Below are 24,736 nucleotides of genomic sequence, written 5' to 3'. Positions count from 1 at the left end.
AAATATATCAAGTGTAGCTGCTTCAGAAGCAAGCTGCCAATCAAAGAAGCAACCCCAAGACTGCAGGAAACTGAGTGTGCTAATCCCAACACTGGGCAGGAAGAGGCAGCAGACTGAGGTGTTCAAGGCCAACCTGGGCTATACAACAAAGACCTTGTTTGAAACTAACAAACCAAAAAATGATAGCTAGAAATTTCCAGTGAGATAGCCAACACTCTTAGCAGGCCTGTGATAGGCAAAGTAAAGGCGGAGGCTAGGCCCTTCTCCCCCATCCCTTGAGAACAGACTTTCCATTCTGTGGCCAGCCTTGAAGCCCCGATGGCCATGTGGCTGCAGCCCCTTGGCAGGCTCCCAAACCGAGCCAGAATCCAAGGCCAGACCCTGGCAGCTGAGAACAGAATGCTGAGTCTCCTTCCTGGCCAGTCAGTCTAGCTGACTCGCTGAGCTCCCGGTTCAGTGAGACACAATCAGAAAAATAAGATGGAGGGCAACCGAGGAAGCCACCTGGAGTCAGTCTCTATCGGCACTGTGCACACGTGCAGTTGAGCTGCACACACACAGGCGAGTGTATACACACGACGTTAAAAGAGAGTGGGCCCAGCGAGATGGCTCAGCGACTAAGCTGTAAGGATTTAAAAAAAAGAAGAAAAAGAAAAAGAGGCACAGTGGGTACCTCTCAGAGGGCCCTGCCAAGGTGTGCCACTGAGCAAACACGGAGTTAGTGCAAGAGGTCTATTAGGGGAGGGGAGAGAGGGAGCGTGAAAGAGCGAAAGGCCACGTCGGAGTGGGGACATGGGAGAGGCAGGCAGGCCGGCAGACAAACAACAGACAGAAAAACAGAACAGGGAAGAGCAAGAGGGAAGGGGAGGTAAGAGAGCGAGCTGTGACTGGCGGGCACTTTCACGGGACGCGCATGTTCGCACAGCTGGTGGTGGAAAGACACCTGGTGACAGCTGATGATGTAACTGCTTTGGCGGCAGAGGCAGGCTGCTGCCTCGGTAGATGCTAACCCCTGCTACCAAACCTGACGACTTGAGTTCGATTCCTGGGTCCCGCATGGCGGAGGAGAGAACCAGCTCCCACAGCTGTCCTCTAACTTCCACACAGGTTCCATGGCGTGTGTGTACCCCCACATACAAACAAATACAACAAATAAAATAAAGAGAGAGAGAACTATGGGCTGTTACAGTCTACAGCTCAGGGGAACCTCAAACACCATGCTAGGGACAGAAGGTGCAGCCCACTGAGTGCTGGCCTAGCACATACGAGGTCCTGAGTTCAATCCCCAGCTCTCCCCACAAAAAAAGGCTACGCTAAATGAAAGGAACCAACTCAAAAGGCCACATAGGAAATAAAATACACATTCATATCACAGCAGCCAGATCCGCAATGACAGCTTGATCTTAAGAACTATTTGAAGGGAAGGGAGACATGATGAGTGACCGGGTATCAGGTCCCAGTATTGAACAATGGGGCATGTTTGGTTTCAGGAGTGAGGGGGTGTTCTGGGCATGTGGGAGAAGGCAGGTTGATACGTTTAACGATGAAGTGCCAAGATGTAGGCAAAGTCAGAGCAATATACTAGAGCAGGGCAAGGCTTGTTGCAAGATAGTACACCTGAGAAACCTACTGGAATGGCCCCTAATGACTGTGGACATTTTGTAACTCTCTATGCACATGAGACTTCCCAGACTATCTGAGGCTCCATCTCTCCATCACCAAGCAGATCTCAGAAGGTGACAAAGCAAACAGTGCAGACCAACTGCTTCTTTAAAACAAAATTTATTACATTCATCGTGTGTGTGTGTGTGTGTGTGTGTGTGTGTGTGTGTGTGTGTGTGTGTAGACAGCCTCCATCATTGGTCCTTGCCTTCCACCTTGCTTGAGGCAGGCTCTCTTCCTTGTTTGAGATGGTGATTCTCTGGGCCTCCCACATTGCCACAGAAGCACCAAGATTACAGATACCCACTACCGTGTCCAGCTTTACATGGATTTAGTCCTCACGCCACCACATCAAGCACTTTACCCTCTGGCCATCTCCCTGGCTCCACTTTGTTTATGAGATGGGGCCTCTCATTATCCTGAAACTCCCCAAGCAGTCTAGGCTGCTGACTAGTGAGCCCCAAGAATTCTCTGCCTCCCCAATACTGGGATTACAACACATACACTACCGAGCCTGGCTTATTTTTAATGTGGCTGCTGGTGCTAGGACTCAGGCCCTCATGCTTGTACAGCAAGCACATTACCAGATGACAAACTCCCCAGTCCCAGCTGTGGATGATGATGTCTTTACGGACACATCTGAGAAGTCCATTCATCAAGGTAGGGACAAGTGAAACCACAATCTATATGTTTTGTTTTTAAATAGGATGTCACTATGTAGCCTAGGGTAGCCATGGATGCTCAGTCCTCCTGCTTCCGCTCCCTGGTGCTAGGATGACAGATGCATGCCACCACAGCTGGCTAGTCACACAATTTTTAAGTGGTGAGGCTACTTTGCTGACCTGGAAAAGTAGGAAATATGAGGGAAAGCCAGCCCGACCTCACTGTCATCTACACTGGGAAAAGACCAGATGCAAAGAGAATGAAAGAAATATTAATTTTTAGAGCTAGCCCAGGCTGGCCTTGAAATCACAGCAGTCCTCTGGGGTCTGCTGCCCATGTTGGGATGATGGACATATGCCACCACATCTGGTTAATGCAGAGCTGAACATTCTAGGCAAGCACTCTACCAGCTGAGCCACATCCCAGCCCGACTGATTGATTGATTGATTGGTTGGTTGATTGATAGTGATTGATTGATTGTGGTACTTTGGGTAGAATGTCACACTAACTACCACAGAGCCAAACCCACAGCACTTTAATGAGATTTTAAAAAATAAATTCTAGCTGGGCAGTGGTGGCACATGCCCAGCACTAGGAAGGCAGAAGCAGGAGAATCTCTGAGTTCGAGGCCAGCCTGGTCTACAGAGCATGTTCCAGGACAGCCAGAGCTGTTACACAAAGAAACCCTGTCTCGAAAAGGAAAAAGAGAGAGAAAGGGGGGGGGATCTAATAATCCAGACACATTTTAATTACTAGAATTCAGGTTTTAATCAGTGCTCAAAACCAGACAGAGAAAAAACATACATGTAGGGAGGGGGTGGGATGGCTAAAAGTAAAAAAGGTAAAGGTGCTTTCAGCCAAGCCTGATGACCTGAGTTCAAGCCCCGAGACCCACATGGTAAAAGGAGAGGACCGACTCCCAAAAGCTGTTTTCTGACCTCCATTTGTTAGCTGTCTGCGTTCCATCACTCTGAAACAAAATGTCACTTCCCGTGGCAGTATTTTACACACACACACACACACACACACATGAAGGGGATATAAATGACTTAAAAAACAAAGGACCAGTTTGTTTTTTCTGCTGGGTGGGGTGGGGGGCTCAGTGCTGGCTAAAATCGCTGTCAGAGATCCCCTGGATGCCCATCTACAGGAGAAGAGGAATGAAAGATGAGAAGTCCACACCAGGACCTGCCAGTCCACATCTGGAAGGAATAAGGGCTGAACATAGAAATATGGTGAGCAGTGGGCAAGGCTGAATGGCCTGCACACAGCCCCAGTGTGTTCCCATCGACTTCAACAGCGGGAGACTGGAATCTGCAGACAAAGGTGGGCGACTGGCTATGCTGAACAGGGTCAGAACGAATGGAGAGAGAGCATGCTGAGGGGGCATTGGGAGGCCCTGCCTCAGCTTCTGTAGGTGCTCTCTCTCTCTCTCTCCCTCTGGCCTGTCACTGGGGTGTGGAGGTCTGTATTCCCAGAGAGAAGGAGAAAGTTGCTACAGCCGTTGCCCCTCCCCCCGCTGGGCTGGTGCCTGCCAGTGGCGACCCTGAGTCCCTTGGACAAGAGACTAAAGAGGTTTGCCCAGACTCCTGGACAAAGGGAGTTCTGTCTGTCGGTCCCATAGAGGCCAAGGACAGCCAGGAACAAGTGGGCCCCCGGGAGGCAGTTCTCCCTCTCTTTAGAGCCCCAGCCGTTTCTTTGTGTCCATTCATAGATTCAGGGCTCCTCCCACAAGGCTCACAGTGACCTGGCTCAGTCTCTGGGAAAGAGACCTTGGGTTTGTGCCACCCGAGACTCCTCCTCAGGGCAGCAAAACTGCCAAGCAAGCCAGACTTAAGGGTGCAGGCCTGAGAGCCCAGCTACTTGGGAGGCTGAGGCAGGAGGATAGCAAGTTCCAGGTCTGCCAGAACTACAGAGTGAATTCAAGATCAGCTTGGAGAACTTAATGAGACCCTATCTCAAAATAAAAATTAAAAAGGGCTGGGGTGTGACTCAGTGGAGACCACCTACCTAGCTAGAATCCCCTAGTGAGGGGCTGGGTGTGGCTCAGTGGTAGAGCACTTGCCTAGAATCCCCCAGTGAGGGGCTGGGTGTGGCTCAGTGGTAGAGCCCCTGCCTAGAATCCCCCAGTGAGGGGCTGGGGGTATGAATTAGCAGTAGGTCCTTACTTAGCTTGCAGGAGGTCCTGAGTTCAAGCTCCAGTACTGAGGGTAGGAATCCCACTGCTCAACTCCCCCAAGGATCACGTCACAGACAGTCCCTTCCCCTGCTTCACCTGGCACTAGGAGGATAATATGGTGCTACCATTCTACAGACAGAAACACAGAGGTGCACACAGGACAGCAAGTTCACTCTAACTCCCGCCCACCCCCCCCCCCCACCCCCACCCCGCCCCGCCTTGCCAGCAATTAGCAAGCATTGTGCCCTACCACCAACATAGCTCTGTTGATTTAACGGGACACCTTGGGGAGTTTTGTTTAGGGGAAGGCTTAGGTCCCAAGCTAGTCCCTTCTCTAGCCCACACATACCAGCAGCCTCACGCATAGCTCCAATGAGAGGGTCCATCCCAGATGGTCTTTGTGCTCTGCTCTGAAGACCCCAAATCCAGCCCCTGCAGAGTTCAGTCCAGCAAAGGAAAACCATGCCACAGTACAGGTTCTCAACCACAGCTCCAAAATACCGTGTCAGCACAGCCTGAGAGGTTCATGAGATGTGGATGAGAGACGGACACAAAGGGCCAAGGCTGTGGCTGAGTGGGTAGAGTGCTTGCCAAATGTGCCTGAGGGCCACAGTTGGAGCCCACCACAACTGCCTAAAACCAGGCATGGTAGTGTATGCCTGTAATGCTAGCACTAGGGAGATACAGGCAGGGGGATCAGGAGTTCAAGATCATCCTCAGATACATAGCTAGCTTGAGACTCGTTGGGATACACGAGACCTTCTCTAGAAGGAGGGAGGAAGGGGGAGAGAGAGGTAAGTAAAGTAGTTAATACAACACGCAGCAACACATGCCTGTGATCACAGCACGCAGGAGGCTGATGCGGGAAGATCACTAGTTTGAGGCCAGCCTGAGCAACATAGTGAGACCCTGTATCAAATAACAAAAACCCAGAAGCCAGTGAGATGGCTCAGTGGATAAGAGAACTTGCCTCCAAGCCTAACTACCTGAGTTCAATCCTGGGACCCACATAGTGGAAGGCAAGAATTAACTCCAGAGAGTTGTCCTCTGACCTCTACACGAATGTGCTGCATCCTTACATCCTTACACACACACACACACACACACACACACACACACACACACACACACATAAATAATAAGAATTTTAAAATTCCAGAGTGGGAGAGTTTTCTGATACATGATGCAGATTGTTTTCAGTCCAATTCCACCCCCCACCCCACACACACACAGAATCTAAGCATTGGCTCTCAAATAAGGTAGCCACAGATTCCCCAGGAGACTCACATTCTAGAGCAAACTGCTCTCTCTCTCTCTCTCTCTCTCTCTCTCTCTCTCTCTCTCTCTCTCTCTCTCTCTCTCTCTCCTTCCTCCCTCCCTCCCAGGGGTTCACAGAGCTGTAGCACCCCCACATCTAAGGATATCCACGCTCCAAATGCACTGAAATCGATTTGTTTTCCTCTGAGACCTTTCTTTGAAATACATTCTTGGTTTTATCTTGGCTCCAACCACCTTGAAATACTCAATGAAAGGACTTTAGGTAAGGGTAGTAGCAGCTGGGGAAGCAGGCAGGGCCCCCTTTATTAAGAGAAAATATTGGGAAGGTTAATCAGGAAACTACAGCACTCTAATGCTGAAAGAATTGATTCTGATCTTGATAACTAATGGCCAGAGGGACCAGTGGATGTGAGGTTGCCGGGCAACAGGATACTCAAAAAGAGCTGACCATTATCTCCAACGATCAATGTAGCATAGTTGGAAGCATAGATGTCTTGTTTCCTGTTGAGCTGTGCATGAAATGCATCATGCACTCTGCTTTTCTTTTCAAAAATGTCAATTGTGAATATCATTAAGCCCCGGGTAGTACATCTGTGCTGCTATGGAGCCACCAGCCACGTAGCTAATTAAATATGAATTAATTAAAAGTAAAAAGTTGGGTATCATGATGTCTGCCTGTAATCTCAACACTCCGGAGCCCAAGGCAGAAGAATCAGCAGCCATTCTCAGCTAAACAGAGTATTTGAGACCAGCCTGGGCTACATAATAAACAATAAACTCAGACATGCTGGTAGCTGTAATGGAAGTTTGAGGGATGGATGGATGGATGATAGATAGATAGATAGATAGATAGATAGATAGATAGATAGATAGATAGATAGATAGATATAGTAGCACATACCTATAATCCCAGCACTCAGAAAATGAAGCAACAGGATCAAGTTCAAGGTCAACTTGAACTACATTGAGAGTTCAAAATCAGCCTGGGCCTTATGAGCCTCTGTCTGAAAAAGATGGACTAGAAAGATGGCTCAGATTGTAAGTGCTTGTCACACAAGCATGAATATCTGAGTTTAAATCCCCTAACACACATGGAAAAGCTGAGTGTGGCAGGGTGTATCCGTAACCCTAGCTCAGTTGGGGGGAAGGGGCATAGAGACAGGGGGATCCCTGAAGCTTGCTGGCCAGCCAGTCCAGCCAAATTAGTGAGCTCCAAGTTCAGTGAGAGACCCTGCCTCAAAATAAGGTGGGGAGCAACTGAAGAAGACACAGAACATTGACGTCAGGCTGGTGCACACTCAAGCACACATGAATACACACACACACACACACACACACACACAGAAAGAGAGAGAGAGAGAGAAACATATTGAATATATTGAGTTACTGACAAGTAATTTGCCAGGCATGGTGTAACTCATGCCTGTATCCCAGCACTTGGAAAGCTGAAACAGGAGGAATGTCATGAGTTTGAGGCTAGCCTGGGCCAGTGTACAGTGTACTCTGTTTCAATGAATGAATGAATGAATTAGGCTCTTCTTGGTGATAAGTGCTGAGAAAACCAGAGAGACCAAAATGATCATCATCAAACTAAAGTTCGGACAAGAGAAAAATCCACGTTGGCATCTTCATTACTGTTTTATTGCTGTGGAGAGAAACCGTGACCGAGGAAGCATGTAACTGGGGCCTTGTGTACCCGGTCAGAGCTTACAGAGCTTTGTCGGAATCCAGAGAAACTATCCCATGATTCTAAATGAGGCGACCTCTTACAAAGCAACAGGTCTGAGTGCTCCCTGCATACCCTGCAGGGCTGCAGAGAGCAGGTATTGAGGAGGAGTTCTGAGCAAAGAGAGGCCTGATCATAGAAAAGATCCTGGGTCCAAGCCACACTCCTGGGAGAGACCGCTGATGGGATGGCCTCTGGGTCAAATGGTAAAATTAGGTGAGCCCCAGCATCATGGACTGAATGCTCATGCCTTCCCTTGCCAAATTCAAATGGTACAAGCTGATATAATGGCATCAGGAGGAGGAATTCCGAGACAATGAGGTCAGGAGGGTGAACCTCATCAATGGAATTCATGGCCTCCCCAGAGGATACCAGAGTTATCTCCAGCCCTTTTGGTACTGTCTGAGGGTACAAGAAATATTTGGACATCGGAAATCTGGAAAACACAGACCATGCTGGGAGTTTGATCTCAAATTCAAAGTTCCTGTCACTTCAAGGGAATTTCTGATTGATTCTGATTGTTGCTGAGTTTCACTTCAGCGTTTGAGACAAGGTCCAACCGAGCCCGAATTAGTTTTGAACCTATATAGCCAAGGGTAGCCTTCAACTCCTGATCCTCCTCATGATACAAACTCCTGTGTCCACATCCCGAGTGCTGATGTTACAAGTGTGCGACACCACCTATGACCTGAATTTCTGATGTAAAACTTGGTCCTCGAGCAAACAGCCACTACCTTCCTCAGATGAGCTGTGCCTGCTTGCACTAGTACGTTACGATTGGGTCCATGGATTGACCCAATCCTGAGCTTCCAGTTGCCCCTCCCAGCCATTTATATGCCATTCTTTCCTAATTACAAGTGGCTTCTGTGTCCTAGAGGTGCTAGGGCACACAGGCTGGGAGGCTAACTAAAGGGACTCCATCTGTGCAACCAAGGAAAAGCCGCCATCCATGCGGGCAAGGACTGTCCAGTGTGGGTACTTGGGGTACCCCACATTGCTATAAGCAATCTCAACCTGTGTACTGTAAGCAAGCCCAATAAACTCACTGATTTCTCTAGGGAAAACTCATGGAATCATGCTTTGGCTTGTCACTGGGACCTTATGAGGAGGGGGTGGGCACTGCTCACATTTCCCCAGGGAAGAAATTCTAGAAACAGATGTTTGTTAGTTGTTCAGTCTTTGGCATTTTGGAATAGCTGCCCAAACAGCCTGAGACAATTTAAAGATGATATTGCATTATACAAACTCCATTATGAATTGAGTATGATTCGTCCCCACAGGCTCATGTGTTGAATGTGTTGTCTCCAGATGGCCTGCTATTCTGAGAGATGATGGACAGTTTTGGAGGTGGGATCTAGCTGGAAAAAAGTAGGTCACTGGGAGTGGGTCCTTCAGAGCATATTATTCCTGGTCACTTCCTGTCTCCCTCTCTCTACTTCCTTCGAATAGCTCTCTTCCACATGCTCAACCACCATGACATTCTGTCCAAACACATGAAGCCAAATGAACTGTCTCAAAACAAAAAAAGCCAAGACCAGCCTGGCTTAAAAGTGAGTTTTAGGCAGCCTGGGCTACAGTGAAAGATCATGTCCCTAAGAACTAAAAATGAGGCCAGCAGTGGTGGTGCACACATTTAATCCCAGCACTTGGGAGAAAGAGGTAGGTGGGTCTCTGTGAGTTTGAGGCCAGCCTGGTCTACAAATCAAGTTCCAGGACAGCCAGAGCTGTTGCACAGAGAAATCTTGTCTTGAAAACCAGTATAAAAAATAAAAAATGGGACTGGGTTGCTCAGTAGTGAAGAGTGTGTTTGGGTCCCAACACCCATATCAGGCAGTTCACAACCATCCATAACTCCAGCTCCAGGAGATCTGATACCTCTGGACTTCATAGGCACCAGCACTCACATATACTACCCACACATGGACATACACACACATACATAACCTAAAATAAAAATAATTTTAAAAGGAGGGCTGGGTAGATAGCCTGGTGAAATGCAAACACAGGGGCCTGAGTTCAATTCTCTGAACCTATGTAAAGAAAAGCCAGTGAGGTAGTGCAGACCAGTGACCACAGCGCCAAGGAGGTGAGAACAGGCAGATCCTTGGGGCTTACTGGCCAGCCAGCCTAGTCTATGTGGCAAGTTCTGGGCCAGTGAGAGATTCTGTCACAAAATAAAGGTGAGGAATGATACCAGAAGTTCACCTCTGCCCTCCACATACATGTAGACACCCATATGCTGTAGAATGTCTTTCTGTACGCTGTGAATATGTGTTGCTCTGATTGGTTGATAAATAAAGCTGCATTGGCCTATGGCAGGGCAGGATGGAGCCAGGCGAGAAAATCCAATGGAGACAGTGAAAGGAGAAAGGAGAGTAAGGGGAGACACCATTCTGCCGTTCAGGGAGCAGCAGGTAATGGCACACAGGTAAAGCCACAGAACACGTGGCAACATATAGATTAATGGAAATGAGCTGAGTTTAGTTATTAGAGCTAGCTAGCAGGAAGCTTGAGCCATAGGCCATGGCCATACAGTTGGTAATTAATATAAGCCTCTGTGTGTTTATTTGGGTCTGAGTACCTGCAGGACTGGGTGGGACACAGGAAAACTTCTGACTACATACACACACATACACACCAAGGAAAAGGGAGAAAGACTAGGCATGGTAGTACATGCCTGTCATTATAACCTCTCAGAAGCTGAAGAAAGAGGATCATGCAGTTGAGGTCTGCCTGGGCTACACAGTGAGTTGAAAGCCAGCTTGAGCTATAAGGTGACTTTAAGCTACATAATAGGACCTTATCTTGGAAACAGAGAGGACAGGAAGAAGGGAGATGTGGGTACAATATGACCAGTGCTGAAATGACAGCTCCACTAGCATGGCCATTTACCCTCTAAACCAGTCTGCCACTAGTCAGTACCTACTGTATACCACTTCTACTTTTCCTCACATCTCTCTGTAGCTCAGGAAGGCATCACAGCCCGCTCTCTGCCACCCCCACACCTTCCTACACTCACCTGACCACACTTCCCTGCTCTGTTAGCCACACATAAATGCTAATGTGAACTGCAAGGGAACAGAGAATTGTCTTGGTTGGCCCTGCATCCCAGCACCCAGGACAGAGCCTGCTGGTCACAGGCATGGGCAGGCAATTGTTTTGTTCTGTGTTGGGTTTGGTTTGGTTGATGCAGGTTTGGGTTCTTGCTATACAGCCCAGATTGGTGTGACATGCACTACCTTCCTGCCTCCACTTCTTGCACCCTGAGATTACTACCATGCCGGGCACACTAAGCAACTGCTGATGACATGAATACATGAGAATACAGAGATACAGTGGCTCATGCCTGAAGTGCCAGCCTTCAGGAGGATTGCTGTGAGATGAAGGAGAGCCTGGGATATACAGTGAGTTCTAGGCAAGCATGGGCTACAATGTAAAACCCCATTTCAACAATTAAAAAAAGGAAATGGGTAGATTGCTCAGTGGTTAAGAGCACTTATTACTCTTTCAGAGAACACCATTTCCATTCCCAACACCCACAGTGAACAGTTTATAATTGCCTGTAACTCCAGCTCTAGGGGATCCAACAGCCTTCTCGCTTCTGCAGATATTGCACTCATGTGGACACACACACACATAATTAAAAATAATAAATCTTAGGCCGGGCGTTGGTGGCACACGCCTTTAATCCCAGCACTCGGGAGGCAGAGCAGGCGGATCTCTGTGAGTTCGAGGCCAGCCTGGCTACAAGTGAGCTCCAGGAAAGGCGCAAAGGTACACAGAGAAACCCTGTCTCAAAAAACCAAAAAAAAAAATAAATAAATAATAATAATAAATCTTAACTTGGCTTGGTGCCATCTTTAATCTTAGCACTCAGGAAGCAGAGGCAGGTGGATCTCTGTGGATCTCTGTGAGTTTGAGGTCAACCTAGTCTACATGATATGTTCCAGAACAGTCAGAGTTACATAGTGAGATCCTATCTTGTAATAAATAAATAAATAAATAAATGGGGGGGCCGGTTCGAGAGAGGGTTTCTCTGTGTAGCTTTGAGCCTTTCCTGGAACTCACTCTGTAGCCCAGGTTGGCCTCAAACTCACAGAGATCTGCTTGGTTCTGCCTCCCAAGTGCTGGGATTAAAGGCATGCTCCACCACTGCCCAGCAATATTTTTAAATTTAGATTTATAATTGGTAAACCTAACTGTTCAGAAAGAAAATGGTGACTGCTGTGTGTGTGTGTGTGTGTTGTGTGTGTGTAAGTTCATGTGCATGGGTGCACTTGAGTGTGTATATACATGTGTGTATACATGTGTGTATGCCAGATGTAAACCTCTGGTCTTGCTCCTCAGGAGATGTCCATCTTGCTTTTTGAGACAGGGCCTCCCACTAACTGGGGCTCACCTGAGTAGGCTAGCCTAGCTGGCCAGGGAACTCCAGGGATCCACCTGCCTCCACCTCGGCAACACGGGGGTTATAAACACATGCCGCCATGTCCAGATTTGTATGTGGGTGGTAGGGATAAAACTCAGTTCCTCGAGCTTCTGTGGCAAGCACATCATCAACTGTATGGCTTAGTTTTTTGTCCACTTGACAGAAGCTAGAGTCACCTGGGAAGACAGGATGAGGAACTGCCTCCATCAGATTGGCATGTGGCATGTCTGTGGGGCATTTTCTTAACTGTTAGTGGATGGGAGAGGATAAGCTCCCTGTGGGCAGTGCCACCCCTGGGCAGAGAGGAGAATGGACTGCATAAGGAAGGAAGGTGACCATGAGCCTGGCAGCAAGCCAGTAAGCAGTGTCCCTGCATTGTCTCTACGTCTGAGTTCTTGCCTTGAGCTCCTGTGTTGGCATCCTTCAGTGGTGAACTGTAACCTGTCCAGATGTGTGGCGTGTGCATGAGTCCTTGTTTAGATATAGGTGCTCACTCGTGTGCACTGTGGAGCTTAGAGGCCGGTATCACAAGTCTCCCTCCATCACTCTCCACCTTATTTTTTGACACAGGGTCTCTCACTGAACCTGCAGCTCTCTGTTTAAGATAGACTGGCTGGCCAGCAAGCTCTCAGAAACCTCCTGTCTCTGCCTCGGCCCCCACCCCAGTGTGGGAGTTACAGATATGTGTCACACCTGACCTTTACATGGGTGCTGGGGATCTGAACTCAGATTGTCATGCCCAGTGAGCACTTTACCAACGGAGCCATTTCCCAAGCCCATGAATGTGCTTCTTTATTTATACTAATTTACTTTTGGTTTTTTGAGACAGCATCTCATTGTGTAGCCTTGGCTGTCCTGGAACTCACTCTGTGGACCAGGCTAGCCTAGAACTCAGAGATTCTCCTACCTCTGTCTAGGATTAAAGGCGTGAGCCACCATGCCTGGCTCTAAAATTATTATCACATCTATTTACTTATTTATCTGTGTAGGGGCTGCATATGTGCCTTGGCATGTGTGTGGGAGTCAGAGGACAATCTGCAGGAGTTGGCTATCTCCTTCCACCGTGTGGCTCCCAGGGATGGAAACTGGATCATTGGGCTTGGCAGTAAGAGCCTTCATCTGCTGAGTCATCTCATTAGCCCCATGAATGTCGTCATCATCATCATCATCATCATTAAATTATATGTATACTTGGGAGCAAATGGGCAAATGGACATGAATGTGGGTGTCCCCAGAATCCAGAAGAGGGCATAAGATCTCCCGGAGCTGGAGTTATGGGCTGCCTTCTGTGGGTGCTGGGAACTGAACCCTGGTTCTCTGCAAGGGCAGCATGCACCCTTAACCACTGAGCCATCTCTCCAGTCTCCTATGAACATCTTCTTAACGCTGCCCCTCTGGGGTCAGACAACTCACAACAGGACACAACCTCTCTCTCCTCCCTCTCTTTCACCAACACTAGCTACAGATGTCAACCAAAGAAGAAATTATTGGTAATTATTAACATCTAGACTACAGAATCTCCATGGCCCCTGACCTCCCCACTTGCCCTCCTGCCCCATGGGGCCTGGCGGAATCAGTCCTCATGACAGAGTCCCAGGACTGCAGAGGTCAGACCCTCAGCTTGGGAACACGGGCAGTTTGGGCTTAGGATGGATCTGAGATAGCGTGGATAGAAAAAGCTACCCTGTCTCCACGGGTACAGTGGCCCCTGAACCTGGGAACCCATCCCAGCTGTTCATCTGTACACTGTTAAAATAAATGACAAAGCCGGGCGGTGGTGGCGCATGCCTTTAATCCCAGCACTCGGGAGGCAGAGCCAGGCGGATCTCTGTGAGTTCGAGGCCAGCCTGGTCTACAGAGCAAGTTCCAGAACATGCTCCAAGGCTACACAGAGAAACCTTGTGTCAGAAAAAAAACAAAACAAAACAAAAACTTGTCTTAAAAAAAAATTGATCTCAACAATTCTCGCTCATATAATCCCTCCTCTTTCTCGCCGATTGGATTACTGGAACTCCACCTGGGGCCTGGCCGTGGATCTCTGCAACCGCTTCCATCAGTCATTGGATGAGAGTTCTAGCATGACAGTTAGGTTGTTTGGCCATCCTATCACCAGAGTAGGTCAGTTCGGGCTTCTCTCGACCATTGCCAGTAGTCTATTGTGGGGGTATCTTTGTGGATTTCTGGGGACCTCTCTAGCACTTTGCTTCTAAAGCACAGGGACAAATAGTCAAACTAGTGGAAACACATGAACTATGGACCAATAGCTGAGGAGCCCCCAACTGGATCAGGCCCTCTGGATAAGTGAGACAGTCTATTAACTTGAACTGTTTGGGAGGCCCCCAGGCAGTGGGACCGGGACCTGTCCTTAGTGCATGAGCTGGCTGTTTGGAACCTGGGGCCTATGCAGGGACACTTTGCTCAGCCTGGGTGAAGGGAGGAGGGGACTGGACTTGCCTGGACTGAATCTACCAGGTTGAGCTGAATCCCCAGAGGAGTCCTTGCCCTGGAGGAGATGGGAATGGGGAGTTGGGGGGAGAGGGGCCGGGAGGAGGGAGGTCAGGGGAATCCGTGGTTGATATGTAAAATTAAATCAAATTATAAAATAAAAAAATGAGTGGGGGCTGGAGAGATGGCTCAGAGTTTAAGAGCACTGGCTGCTCCTCCAGAGGTCCTGAGTTCAATTCCCAGCACCCACATGGTGGCTCACAATCATCTATAATGAGATCTGATGCCCTCTTCTAGCATGCAGGCAGAACACTGTATACAAAAAAAATTAATAAATCTTTTTAAGAAAGGTGTGGCTTGTGAGATAGCTCAATAGGCAAAAACACTTGCCATACAAGCCCGAAGACCACATTAAAAAGCCACATGTAAGCCAGGCAGTGGGGATGCACGTCTTTAATCCCAGTACTGGGTGGGCAGAGGCAGGCAGATCTCTTAGTTCCAGGCCAGTCTGGCCTACAGAGTGAGTTCCAGGACAGCCTGGCCTTAGGAAGAGACACTAAGCAGAGATTGGAGGATTGCCTAGAAACAGGCAGGCCAGCTAGCCTGGAGTATGAAGCATGGCAGAAACAAGAGAGACCCTCCCAAAAGATGCCCTCACCCACACTTCTTGCATGCATGTGTGCACGCATGCGTGCGTGCGTGCGTGCCCACATCTGTGCGTGCATACACACACACACACACACACACTCACAGAGATTTTTTTTTAAGTGATTTAAGTGCAAAGAGAAGTAGTTTGCCCAGTATGTGGGAAATATTGGTTTCCACACCCACTTTAAAAAAAAGATTCTCAGAACTCATGGGGAGGAAGTTTTTAAGGCAGGCGGATCAGATCAAGATCGTCCTCAGCTAATGATGAATTTGAGGCTAGCCTGGGATACATGAGACCCTGGAGGAGAAGGAAGAAGATGAAATGGAGGGGGAAAAGGAGGAGCAGGGACAACGGGAGGTGACAGAGGTCATACTGCAAGCAGAGATGTAGCTTTCCTGAACACCAAAGCCAGCAGTCCATGGAGGGAATTGCAGGTTGGGACATAGGGGGCCCACTGTCCCTGGTGCAGATAAAGCTGCTCAAGGGTCCTTAAGTACTGAGAGTCACTGGGGATGTGACACCCATCACTAGCACAGCCTTCCACAGTCAATGGACACTAGGCAGGCCCGGGAAGAGCTTCTCCACATCTCCAGGCCCATCCATGTACCTACTGTTCCAACAAAAGATGGCTGCATATATAAATCCATGGTGGAATATCACTCCACTTTAAAAAGGCAAGGAACCCTGGTCAGGACGACGACGACGACGATGACGACGACGACGACATGTACTCAGGTCAGTTACAAATACTATGGGATTCCATGGCTCTGAGGTCCCAGGGTAGCTAAATCACAAGGAGATAAAGTAGGCCGCGTGTGGCAGTGCACACTTGTGGTCCCAGCACTACAGAGACAGAGGCTAAAGAGTTAACAGACCCACCTCGTCTGCAGAAGAGATGGGGGTGGGGCGGGGTGCACAAGATGGAAAAGAGAATGATGGGAGCTCGAGGCTGAGGTGAGGAATGGAGATTTAGCATTTAATGACTACAGAGTTTCATGTCTGGAAGATAAAAAGTTCTGGAAGCAGATGGTATGAATGTGCTTAGTGCCGCTGAGTTGTGCAGTTAAAAATGATTAAGACAGAGCTGGTATGATGGTCCCGAGGGTAAAAGTGTTTGCTGTGTGAGCCTGACCACCTGAGTTTGATCCCTGGAACTTGCCTTTAAAAAAACAAACAAGCAAACAAAAACGTATGTGGCGGCTCAAATATGTAATCCCAGCACTCCTGCGGCAGAAGGTAGAGACAGAACTGTCAAGTAGTCTGTGGTGGTAGATAACCTTGCACACTCAGAACAGAGACAGAAAAAAGCATGGTAGAAACCATGTGCTCTCCTACGATCTCTCTCTCTCTCTCTCTCTCTCTCTCTCTCTCTCTCTCTCTCTCTCTCTCTCTCTCACACACACACACACACACACACACACACACACACACACACACACACAGTTTTTTAAATTGTTAAGATGGCCCATTTGGGGAGGGGAGGGGCGTGATGGCTCAGAGGTTGCCATTGGTTGTGCAAGCATGAGAGGACCTGAGTTCAAATCCCCAGCAATCACATAAAAAGCTGTCCGAAGTCACACGTGCCTGTAATCCCGGTGCTGGGGGAGGAAGAAACGGCCAGATCCCGGGGCTCACTGGTCAGTCAATGGAGTGAAATTAGTGAGCACTGAAAAGACAGACTAACTTCTGTCTGGGTGCCATGAGTGTCACAGGCCCCTGCATGAGAAGGTGGCATGTTCCAGGAGTCCTGAGGGTGGAAACTCTGCTCTTACCCTCTCAGCCCATCACTTCCAAAAGCCTGAGTCACTTCCAAAAGGAGTGCACATGGACGGAGTCTGTTGATACCGTAGTATTCCTAGATCACTTCTGATCTAACACGGGGATCAGAGAACCACTCCCCCTCTTCACACCTGCAGCTAAAAGACACAGAACTCTGGGTAGAGTTGCTTCATTTCCTAAGATCCAATCATATTATCACAGAAAAATAAATCATCTTTATTTAAATACTTTCAGTACTGGCTTGGAATTAGAGCTCATTGGTAGAGCATTTGTTTCATATGCATGAGGCCCATCCCTTGCCTTTTCCAGACAAAGTCTCACTGTACAGCCCAAGCTGACCTCCAATGGGCAATCCTCCTGCCTCAGGCTCCTGGGTGCAAACTACCAACAACAATCATCACATTGTACATTTTAATGCTGTAGGTCCTTGCTCTCCAAAGGAAGTCTCTGTAAAGACTGGAATGTTCCAGATCTCAGTTATGCAGAATAGAATCCACCAGCCACAAGCATCCTGCACCCTGAAAATGTGGCCATGGTAGCTGAGATGTAGCCTTTCTCATTTTAGTTAATTTAATAATTTCTATTTAAAATAAAGTAGCTACAGGTGGCTCATGTTACTTTATCTGACAGCAGAACTTCAGGGTGGTGCTGTTAACTCGAATTTAAAAGAAAATTGTGTATATAAATAGCAGAATAATTTTGGTACAGTGACATCAAGAAAAAAATTAATTAGCAGGGCATGGTAGCACAGAGCTGTCATCTCAGCTTCTTGGGAGGCTGAAGCAAGTGGATGGGGATATCCGGGTCAGCCTGGGCTGCGGAGCAAGATGCTGTTTTTAAAAAATAAAGCAAAATACCAGGGCATAAGATATGTGGCTCCCCATCTGCATACTTGCTGCACCCTACAAATGTCTGGCCAGTAAAAGAGTGAATGAATAAAGGAGGTGACCTGGAGATGCCAGGCAGTGTGACTGAATTAAGGAGGTGACCTGCGGGCTGCATGTTCTGAGAGCCTCACTAATTCCCACCCAAGCACGGGTAGCAAGGGCAGCTCCAGACCTGGTTCCGAACTCCTGTGTCTCATGGGGAATGGGGTTGGGAGGTGAACATGCTCTGCTATGGAGTCTGTTCTCCGTGGTTGGCACTGCCATTGTCATTGGTTGCCGTGGGTGTGATGTGCGGGGGAAGCAGAAAATCGAAGCAGCAGCCTAGGAAAACCAAATGGGGATTTCAAAAATATACCAAGGCTGGGGAGATTGCTCAGCGGGTAAAGCGCCTGCCTTGCAGACATAAGGATCTGAGTTCAGATCCCTCGAGCCCACCTAAAGCCGGGTGCAGCAGGACATGTCTGTAATACCAGCCACCCCATGGCGAGACGGGAAGCCAAGACAGGAGATTCTGCAGAAGCCTGGGAGCGGCTAGAGTTCTGAGTGACAAACAAGAGACCCTATCTCAAACGAGGCAGAAAGCAATGATCTAAGGCCTCCACATGTATGCTGTGGTACTTGTGTGTCCACACGTCCACACAAGCAAGTATATACACACACCCACAAAGAGGAAAACAGTGTGCCCTGCAGCAGGCCGACTAGCAGGATTAGATGGGGTGAGGTTGACAAGTGATGGATAGAGTGCCTCTCATCCAGAGCCCAAGAAACCCTGTGCAGGGCCATCTGCCACAACACAGGAAAACAAGCAAATGACCTCCACTGCCCGTTACCCACTCTCCACACACACAGAAATGAGCTGAAGCCCCACAGACCTATCGAGAAGAAAGAATTTCTCAGACAGCCCCACTGACCTTGACAGAGTAACTTTCTACAAACTATATCAAACTCCCACTGAAAATAGGCCAATCGTAAACAGCAATGGCACAAACAGCCAACACTTCAGCAGAGCCCAGGGACTCGGGGCTATCCCTCCAGCCGCTCTAGAGGCTGAGGCCGGAGGGTTGAGTGTTTAAACCTGAAGGCCTACCTGAGCTACAGGATCAGCTCCAGGTCAGCCTGGGTCACTTAGGTAGACCCTGTCTCAAAAGTGAAGTCAAAAAAGAGCTGGAGGGAGGGCTCAGTGGTAAAGTGCTTTCCTCACAAGTGTGAAGGACTTAAGTTCAGATCCCCAGAACCCACATAAAAAGTCAGGAACAGGGACAAGGAGATGGGGTTCTCAGATAGCTGGATCCCTGGAGGTTCAAGGACTGGGCTAGCCTGGCCTACATGGCAAAGCTTCAGACCCATAGAGACTCTGTCTCAAATAAAGAGTTAAAGGCACCTGAGGACCCACACCAGAGGTTATCCTCTGACCTTCACACTTGGGATGGGCACACATGAACCTGGACCACTGCTCCTTACCCTAGGAATACACAAACCAGAAAGCTGAGTATGTGTTGTGTGGCAGAGCACTACTGGCCATAAACAGGGCTGTGGTCTGTCCCCAGCACCACAAAATGAAATGAAAATGAAAGAGACTGAAGACACACAGAATGCTTGCCTAGCAGGTACAAGGGCCCTAGATTCAAGGACCAGCTCTATAAAAACATACCAAAAGGATAATAACCAACACTTGGCTATACCTATCTTCATATTAGACACCACAGAAGATGTCTCACCCATTTATCTTTTGGCCAAAAGCTATTTCTAGAACTTACAGCCTTTCACAATGCCACAGTTCTGGCTGGAATGTGAGTCTTTCCAGTTTGGTTTGTTAGCTTGTTTGTTTGTTTGTTTGCTGAGATAGAGTCTCCTGTAACCCATGCAGGCCTCAAACTCAATATACATTAGCCAACAATGACTTCTGAACTTCCAATTCACCTGCCTCCACCTCCCAAGTGCTGGGACTGCAGGCATGAGCCACAAAATTCAGTTTATGTAGCGCTGTGGACAAAACCCAAGGCTTCATGCATGCTAGGCAAGTACTCCACCAAGTGAACCACATGCCCCCACTGTCCATATCTTAATGTCTTTGAGGACACCAAGGAGGCCTAAACAGGGCCACAAAGAGGCTACCAACCTCATCCAGCAGCCCCACTGACAGGCAGGACAACCCAGCAAGGACACAGTTAAAGACCAGCTCCAAGCCTTCCCACGGACCCCTCTGTGGGACAGGCTGGAACCCTATCTTTGTCTCTGTGTGGCCTTAGGAGGAATTCCAAGTCCTGCGCAAGAACTCCACTGTGGGGTCATTTGACCCGGTCACTGCACACTGGGCAGCAAGCGGATATGACCTGGAACTTGGGAACCACATGACCTGCCTGCTCATGGCCAGAGCCAACAATGGGTAATACAGGCCATAGAAGAACAATCCCCTTAATACCGTTGCACAGATGTGTCCATCTGCAACTTCAGGAGTGGAATTTTCCAAATACCCTAAAGTGGGAGATAATGAAATGAATCATCATGCAGTCATGATATGGACTTTCAGACATATGTTAAACCGGGGTTGAAAATAAGTTGGATTTTTTGTTTTGTTTTTGTTGCTTTATTTTGACACAGGGGCTCACGACTGAGCCCAGGCTAGCCTTAAACTCACAATTCTCCTCCCTCGGCCTCCTGAATCTGCAAGTAATTATTACATACAAGGAAAATAGCAGGTCAAATTGACTTGTTGGTTATTTGGGTTCTTTTTATTACATTTATTTGCGTGGGGTAGGGGTGGGGTAGGGGTGAGGGGTGCACGTGCATCACTATGCCTGTGGGGAGGTCAAAGAGGGACTTGGAGGAATCAGTTTTCTTCTCCCATCAGGTGGGTCCTATGGATCAGACTCAGGAGAAAGGGGGCTGATTGCTCAAGCTCCTGCCTCAGTGCCCGCCATGCCGTGCTGTGATAGAGCATCCCTGCAAGCTATGGCTGTGGGTGGATTCCTTTCCTTTGCTTAATAACAAGCACGCATGCATGCACGCACGTGTGTGTCTGTGACCCACTAAGCTTGGAGCTTAAAGGAGAAGAGATCAAACCAGTTCAAAGTGTGAACAAGATGCCACACCCCATGGCTGGCTCGAGTCAACTACATATTACCAGGCGAAACAGAGACCTGCAGCCTCCCACGGCTATGACTGAACTGAGACAACATGAAGCTCCATTGCTGCAGAAGGAGCCTTAGTCATGTGGCCACATGATATAGACATCGATAAACATTTCCAAAGCAGCCCCTCTCCCAGGTGTGAGATGAGTCAAAGCTGAATTGGTCTTGGGGAGAAGATCTTATTGGTCACAGTGTGAACAAATATGCTGACCTCAGGACACGGTGGTGCAAGACCCTCATCCCAGCACTAGGGAGACAGAAGCAGGCAGAGCTCTGAAAGTCCAAGGTCAGCCCAGTCTGCATAGAAAGACCTTGTCTCAAAAACAAAACAAAACAAACAAAAAAAGCCCCAAGAACTAAGTTTCAGAATACGGCCCGCTATGTAACAAATTAAAAATTGTGTATCAAAAGAAAGACAGGTTTTATCATCTGCACAGACCATAAAACCGAAAAAATAGCCAAAGAAATGAAGCTTTGTCTGTCTTCACTATTAGACACTTGGGACTCCAAAGCAGGGGCCGTCAAGATGGCCCAGTGGGTAAAGGTGCTGTTGCCAAGCCTGATGCCCTGAGTTCAATTCCTGTAACCCACATGGTGGAAAGACATCCTCATGTTATCCTATGACCCCCACGTGAATGCCATGGCACACACACCCCACACACATAAATATAATAAAAAAATTATAACAGAAAGAATCCAAAACTTCTTTTCTAGCATCTCCAGATATCCAATACAAAAGAAAGAAAGGAAGGAAGAAGAGGAGGAAGGAGGAAGAAGAAAGGAAGGAAGGAAGGAAGGAAGGAAGGAAGGAAGAAAGGAAGGAAGGAAGAAAATAATGTTGGTATAACTAAGAAACACTCAATGTGCCTTCCCCAACCCAACCTTATCTAAGTCTGTCCATTATCTTTGTGTGTGTGTGTGTGTGTGTGTGTGTGTGTGTGTGTGTGTGTGTGTGAGAGAGAGAGAGAGAGAGAGAGAGAGAGAGAGAGAGAGAGAGAGAGAGAGAGAGAGAGAGTCCTTCCTCAGAAGGCACTCACCTTGTTTTGGAGACAAGGGTCTCTCACTGGGACCTAGGGCCTACCTGATTAGACTGGATAGCCAGCAAGCTCCAGGGATCCACTTGTCTCCACCTCCCTGGCTTCAAAGGCTTCACCACATCTGGCTTTCTGTCTTGGGTGTTGGGGTTCAAACTCAGGCCCTCAATCTTGAGTGGCAAGCACTGCACCAGCTGAACTCTCTTCCCAGCCCCTAGGTCTGCTTTCTGTTGCTGTAACAGAGTACCTGAGGCAGGCTAGCTAAAAGAACCAGAGGTTCTTGGGCTAGGGAACTAGCTCGGTATGCTTGTTTACCATACACAAGACACTGGTTTTCACCCCCAGTGTTGCATAAACTGGGTGTGCTGGTGTACACCTAACCCAGCACTCAAAAGGATCGGGAATATGAGGCCTTCCTCAGCTGTTAGACGCCAGCTTAGGACACAGAACACAGAGGCTCTGGAACTTCCAAGTCCATTTGCTGGCTTCAGTTCAAAGGTGGTAAATATGCAGGTGTGTGCAGAAGGGGCAAGACCAGCCGCACTTTGCAACAACCAGCTCTAGGGGAGTTAATCCAGTCTCTGAAATCGAGCACTCACTCAAGTGAAACAGTTTTATCTCTTAAGATCTGATCCCTTAGCCGGGTGTGTGCACGCCTTTAGTCCCAACACTCAGGAGACAGAGCCAGGAGGATGTCTGTGAGTTCGAGGCCAGCCTGGTCTACAAAGTGATTTCCAGGACAGGCTCCACAGAGAAACCCTGTCTTGAAAAACAAAAACAAAAAAAGAAAAAGAAAAAAGACCCACCTCTCCCTCTCCAGCCACCACGGAGGCCATCAAGTTTCCACATGTGGCCAGGCATGCTGGCACACACTTGTAATCTGAGCCTTCAGGAGGCTGAGGCAGAAGGATTGCCACCTGTGCAAGGCTGACCCCAGCCACACAGTGAGTTTCAGGGAAGCCTGGGCTATATAGAGACACTTTCTCAAAAAAAAAAAAAAAGCATGGCAAGATGGCTCAGCAGTTCAAGGAACTTGCCCAAGAAGCCTGGAGACCTGAGTTCAATCAATCCCTGGAACTCACATAAAGTTGGAAGGAGAGAACCAATTCCACAATGTTATCTGACCCCCCTCCACGTGTGTGCTGAGGCATACAATAAAAATAATAGATATAATAATAATCTTTCAGGGAAATCAAATCAAATCAAAATGCACACAAGATATTAAAGACCAGTTTTTTTAAATGCAAAATACCTCACAAATAATGTGTTCAGATGAACTACATCCTGAAATCATGTATACGAAGTATTAATGAAAATATACTCTTGTGAGATGTGGGGACACCTAGCCCTAATTTCAGCACTCAGGAAGCTGAGACTGGAGAATTAAGTTCAAGGCAAGCCTGGGCTATACAATTAGATCAAGGCCAGCCTGGGATACATAGCAAGATTGTCTCAAAAAACGATAAAGAATGACCAGCGCTCCAGAGCCAGACAGATCTCTGTAAGGTCAAAGGACAGCCCGGTCTACAAAGAGGATTCCAGGCCAGCCAGGAATTCCACAGAAAGACCTGTCTCAAACAAAACAAAGCCGAAAATGAAAAAAGAAACCAGGGCTCAGCGAGGACCCCAGAGACTCAGGTACATAGTCAGCTCCTTCTGAGTTCTGGGCCTCAGTTTCTCCACCTAAAAAGAGGAACTATCTATTCCTCTGCCTTGCCTTGAGAGTGGACAGCAGGTGCGTGCAAAACCCTTTTTAAATGTTACCCAGGAGCCCCACAAGGATAGAGCAGTTCCCCCCGCCACCCCCGCCCTGCTGGCGTCGCAGAATGCTTTCTAAGGATCATCTCATTTAATCCTCCCGTGGTCCCTAACTCGCAAATGGGGAAACTGTGCTCTGGACCGATGAAGCGCCTCGCCCAAGGGATAAAGGAAACGCGGAGAATCCGCTGCGTCGCGCGCAAAAGCGGGATGATAATTTCCACTCCATTACCAAGACGGTGCTGCCTGGTTCCTGGGTTGTTCTAGCCCCGGGCAATGGGGTCTGTGCATCGAGCCCAGTTCTCCAGGCAGTAGGAACAGGAAAGAGGGGCCTCAGCGCCCTGACCCTTGTCTACCACCCCCCAGCTCCGCTGCTCACCTTGCGTATTTGGTTTTCTGGAAATCCAGCAGCCTGGCCAGAGTGAACATCGCCGCGGTTCCATCAGCGCCCAGCCCCGGGCTGGGACGCGGGAACGCAGGGAGTCGCTGCAGGAGGCGCAGCAGGTTGGAAGGGCGTCGGATCCTACCGCAGCTCCAGGGCCCTGAACAGACCCGATCGGCTGCCCCTGGAGCCCGAGCCCCCGAGCCTGGAGTCTCGGGATAGCAAATCCCGAGCAGATGGTGGCGGGGGCGGGGCGGGGGCGGGATATGGGGCGGGGGGGGGGACGACGCTGCCAATCGTGCGACTGGGAGGTCCCCTCCTCTTAGCGTCTCCCCGTGTCCCCTCCACCCCATCGCTTTTTCAGCAAGCATAAGACAGCTTGAACTAGACTGAACCGCCCATGTCACCGCTTGTCATCCAGGCAGCGCTTCAAGCCACAGGGGACGCTTGGGGATCGGACCAGGTGGCACCCTCAGTCTACTTGTTGCTGGCTCTTACCCCTGTGCACCTCTGAGAAGCCTGTCAATCCTGAATCCTTCCTACTACCCAGGACTTTGTGACTCTAGGAATTGTCTGTCCCCACACACACCCTACCCAAAGACGGGGACACTGCAGCAGGTCCAGGATCTTCACCCCCAAGTCCATCTTCACATCTTCAAACTCCAGCTTTCCTTTTATTGTTACTTTATTCCATTTTAATACATTTCATTTTTATTCTATGTGTGTATGCGGCA

The 24,736-nt window shown here is 48.7% G+C and overlaps 1 protein-coding gene across 2 annotated transcripts in view; it reads right to left on the bottom strand.

Moving 5' to 3' along the window:
• Mmd2 (monocyte to macrophage differentiation associated 2) overlaps nucleotides 1–24,255 on the bottom strand; it is a 46,959-nt gene extending 22,704 nt beyond the window's left edge. For both annotated transcript variants that reach the window (XM_028887378.2, XM_037198432.1), the window contains exon 1: nucleotides 24,000–24,255. In XM_028887378.2, the coding sequence (XP_028743211.1) occupies nucleotides 24,000–24,049 (50 nt within the window). In that variant the 5' untranslated portion in view covers nucleotides 24,050–24,255. The remainder of the gene's footprint in view (nucleotides 1–23,999) is intronic.
• Between the last annotated feature and the right edge of the window lie 481 nt (nucleotides 24,256–24,736).

The sequence above is a fragment of the Peromyscus leucopus genome, chromosome 23 (assembly GCF_004664715.2).
Source record: "Peromyscus leucopus breed LL Stock chromosome 23, UCI_PerLeu_2.1, whole genome shotgun sequence".
NCBI classification, from domain to species: Eukaryota; Metazoa; Chordata; class Mammalia; order Rodentia; family Cricetidae; genus Peromyscus; species Peromyscus leucopus.
Note: the sequence above shows the minus strand (reverse complement) of the source record. Positions and strands in the feature narration are given on the sequence as shown.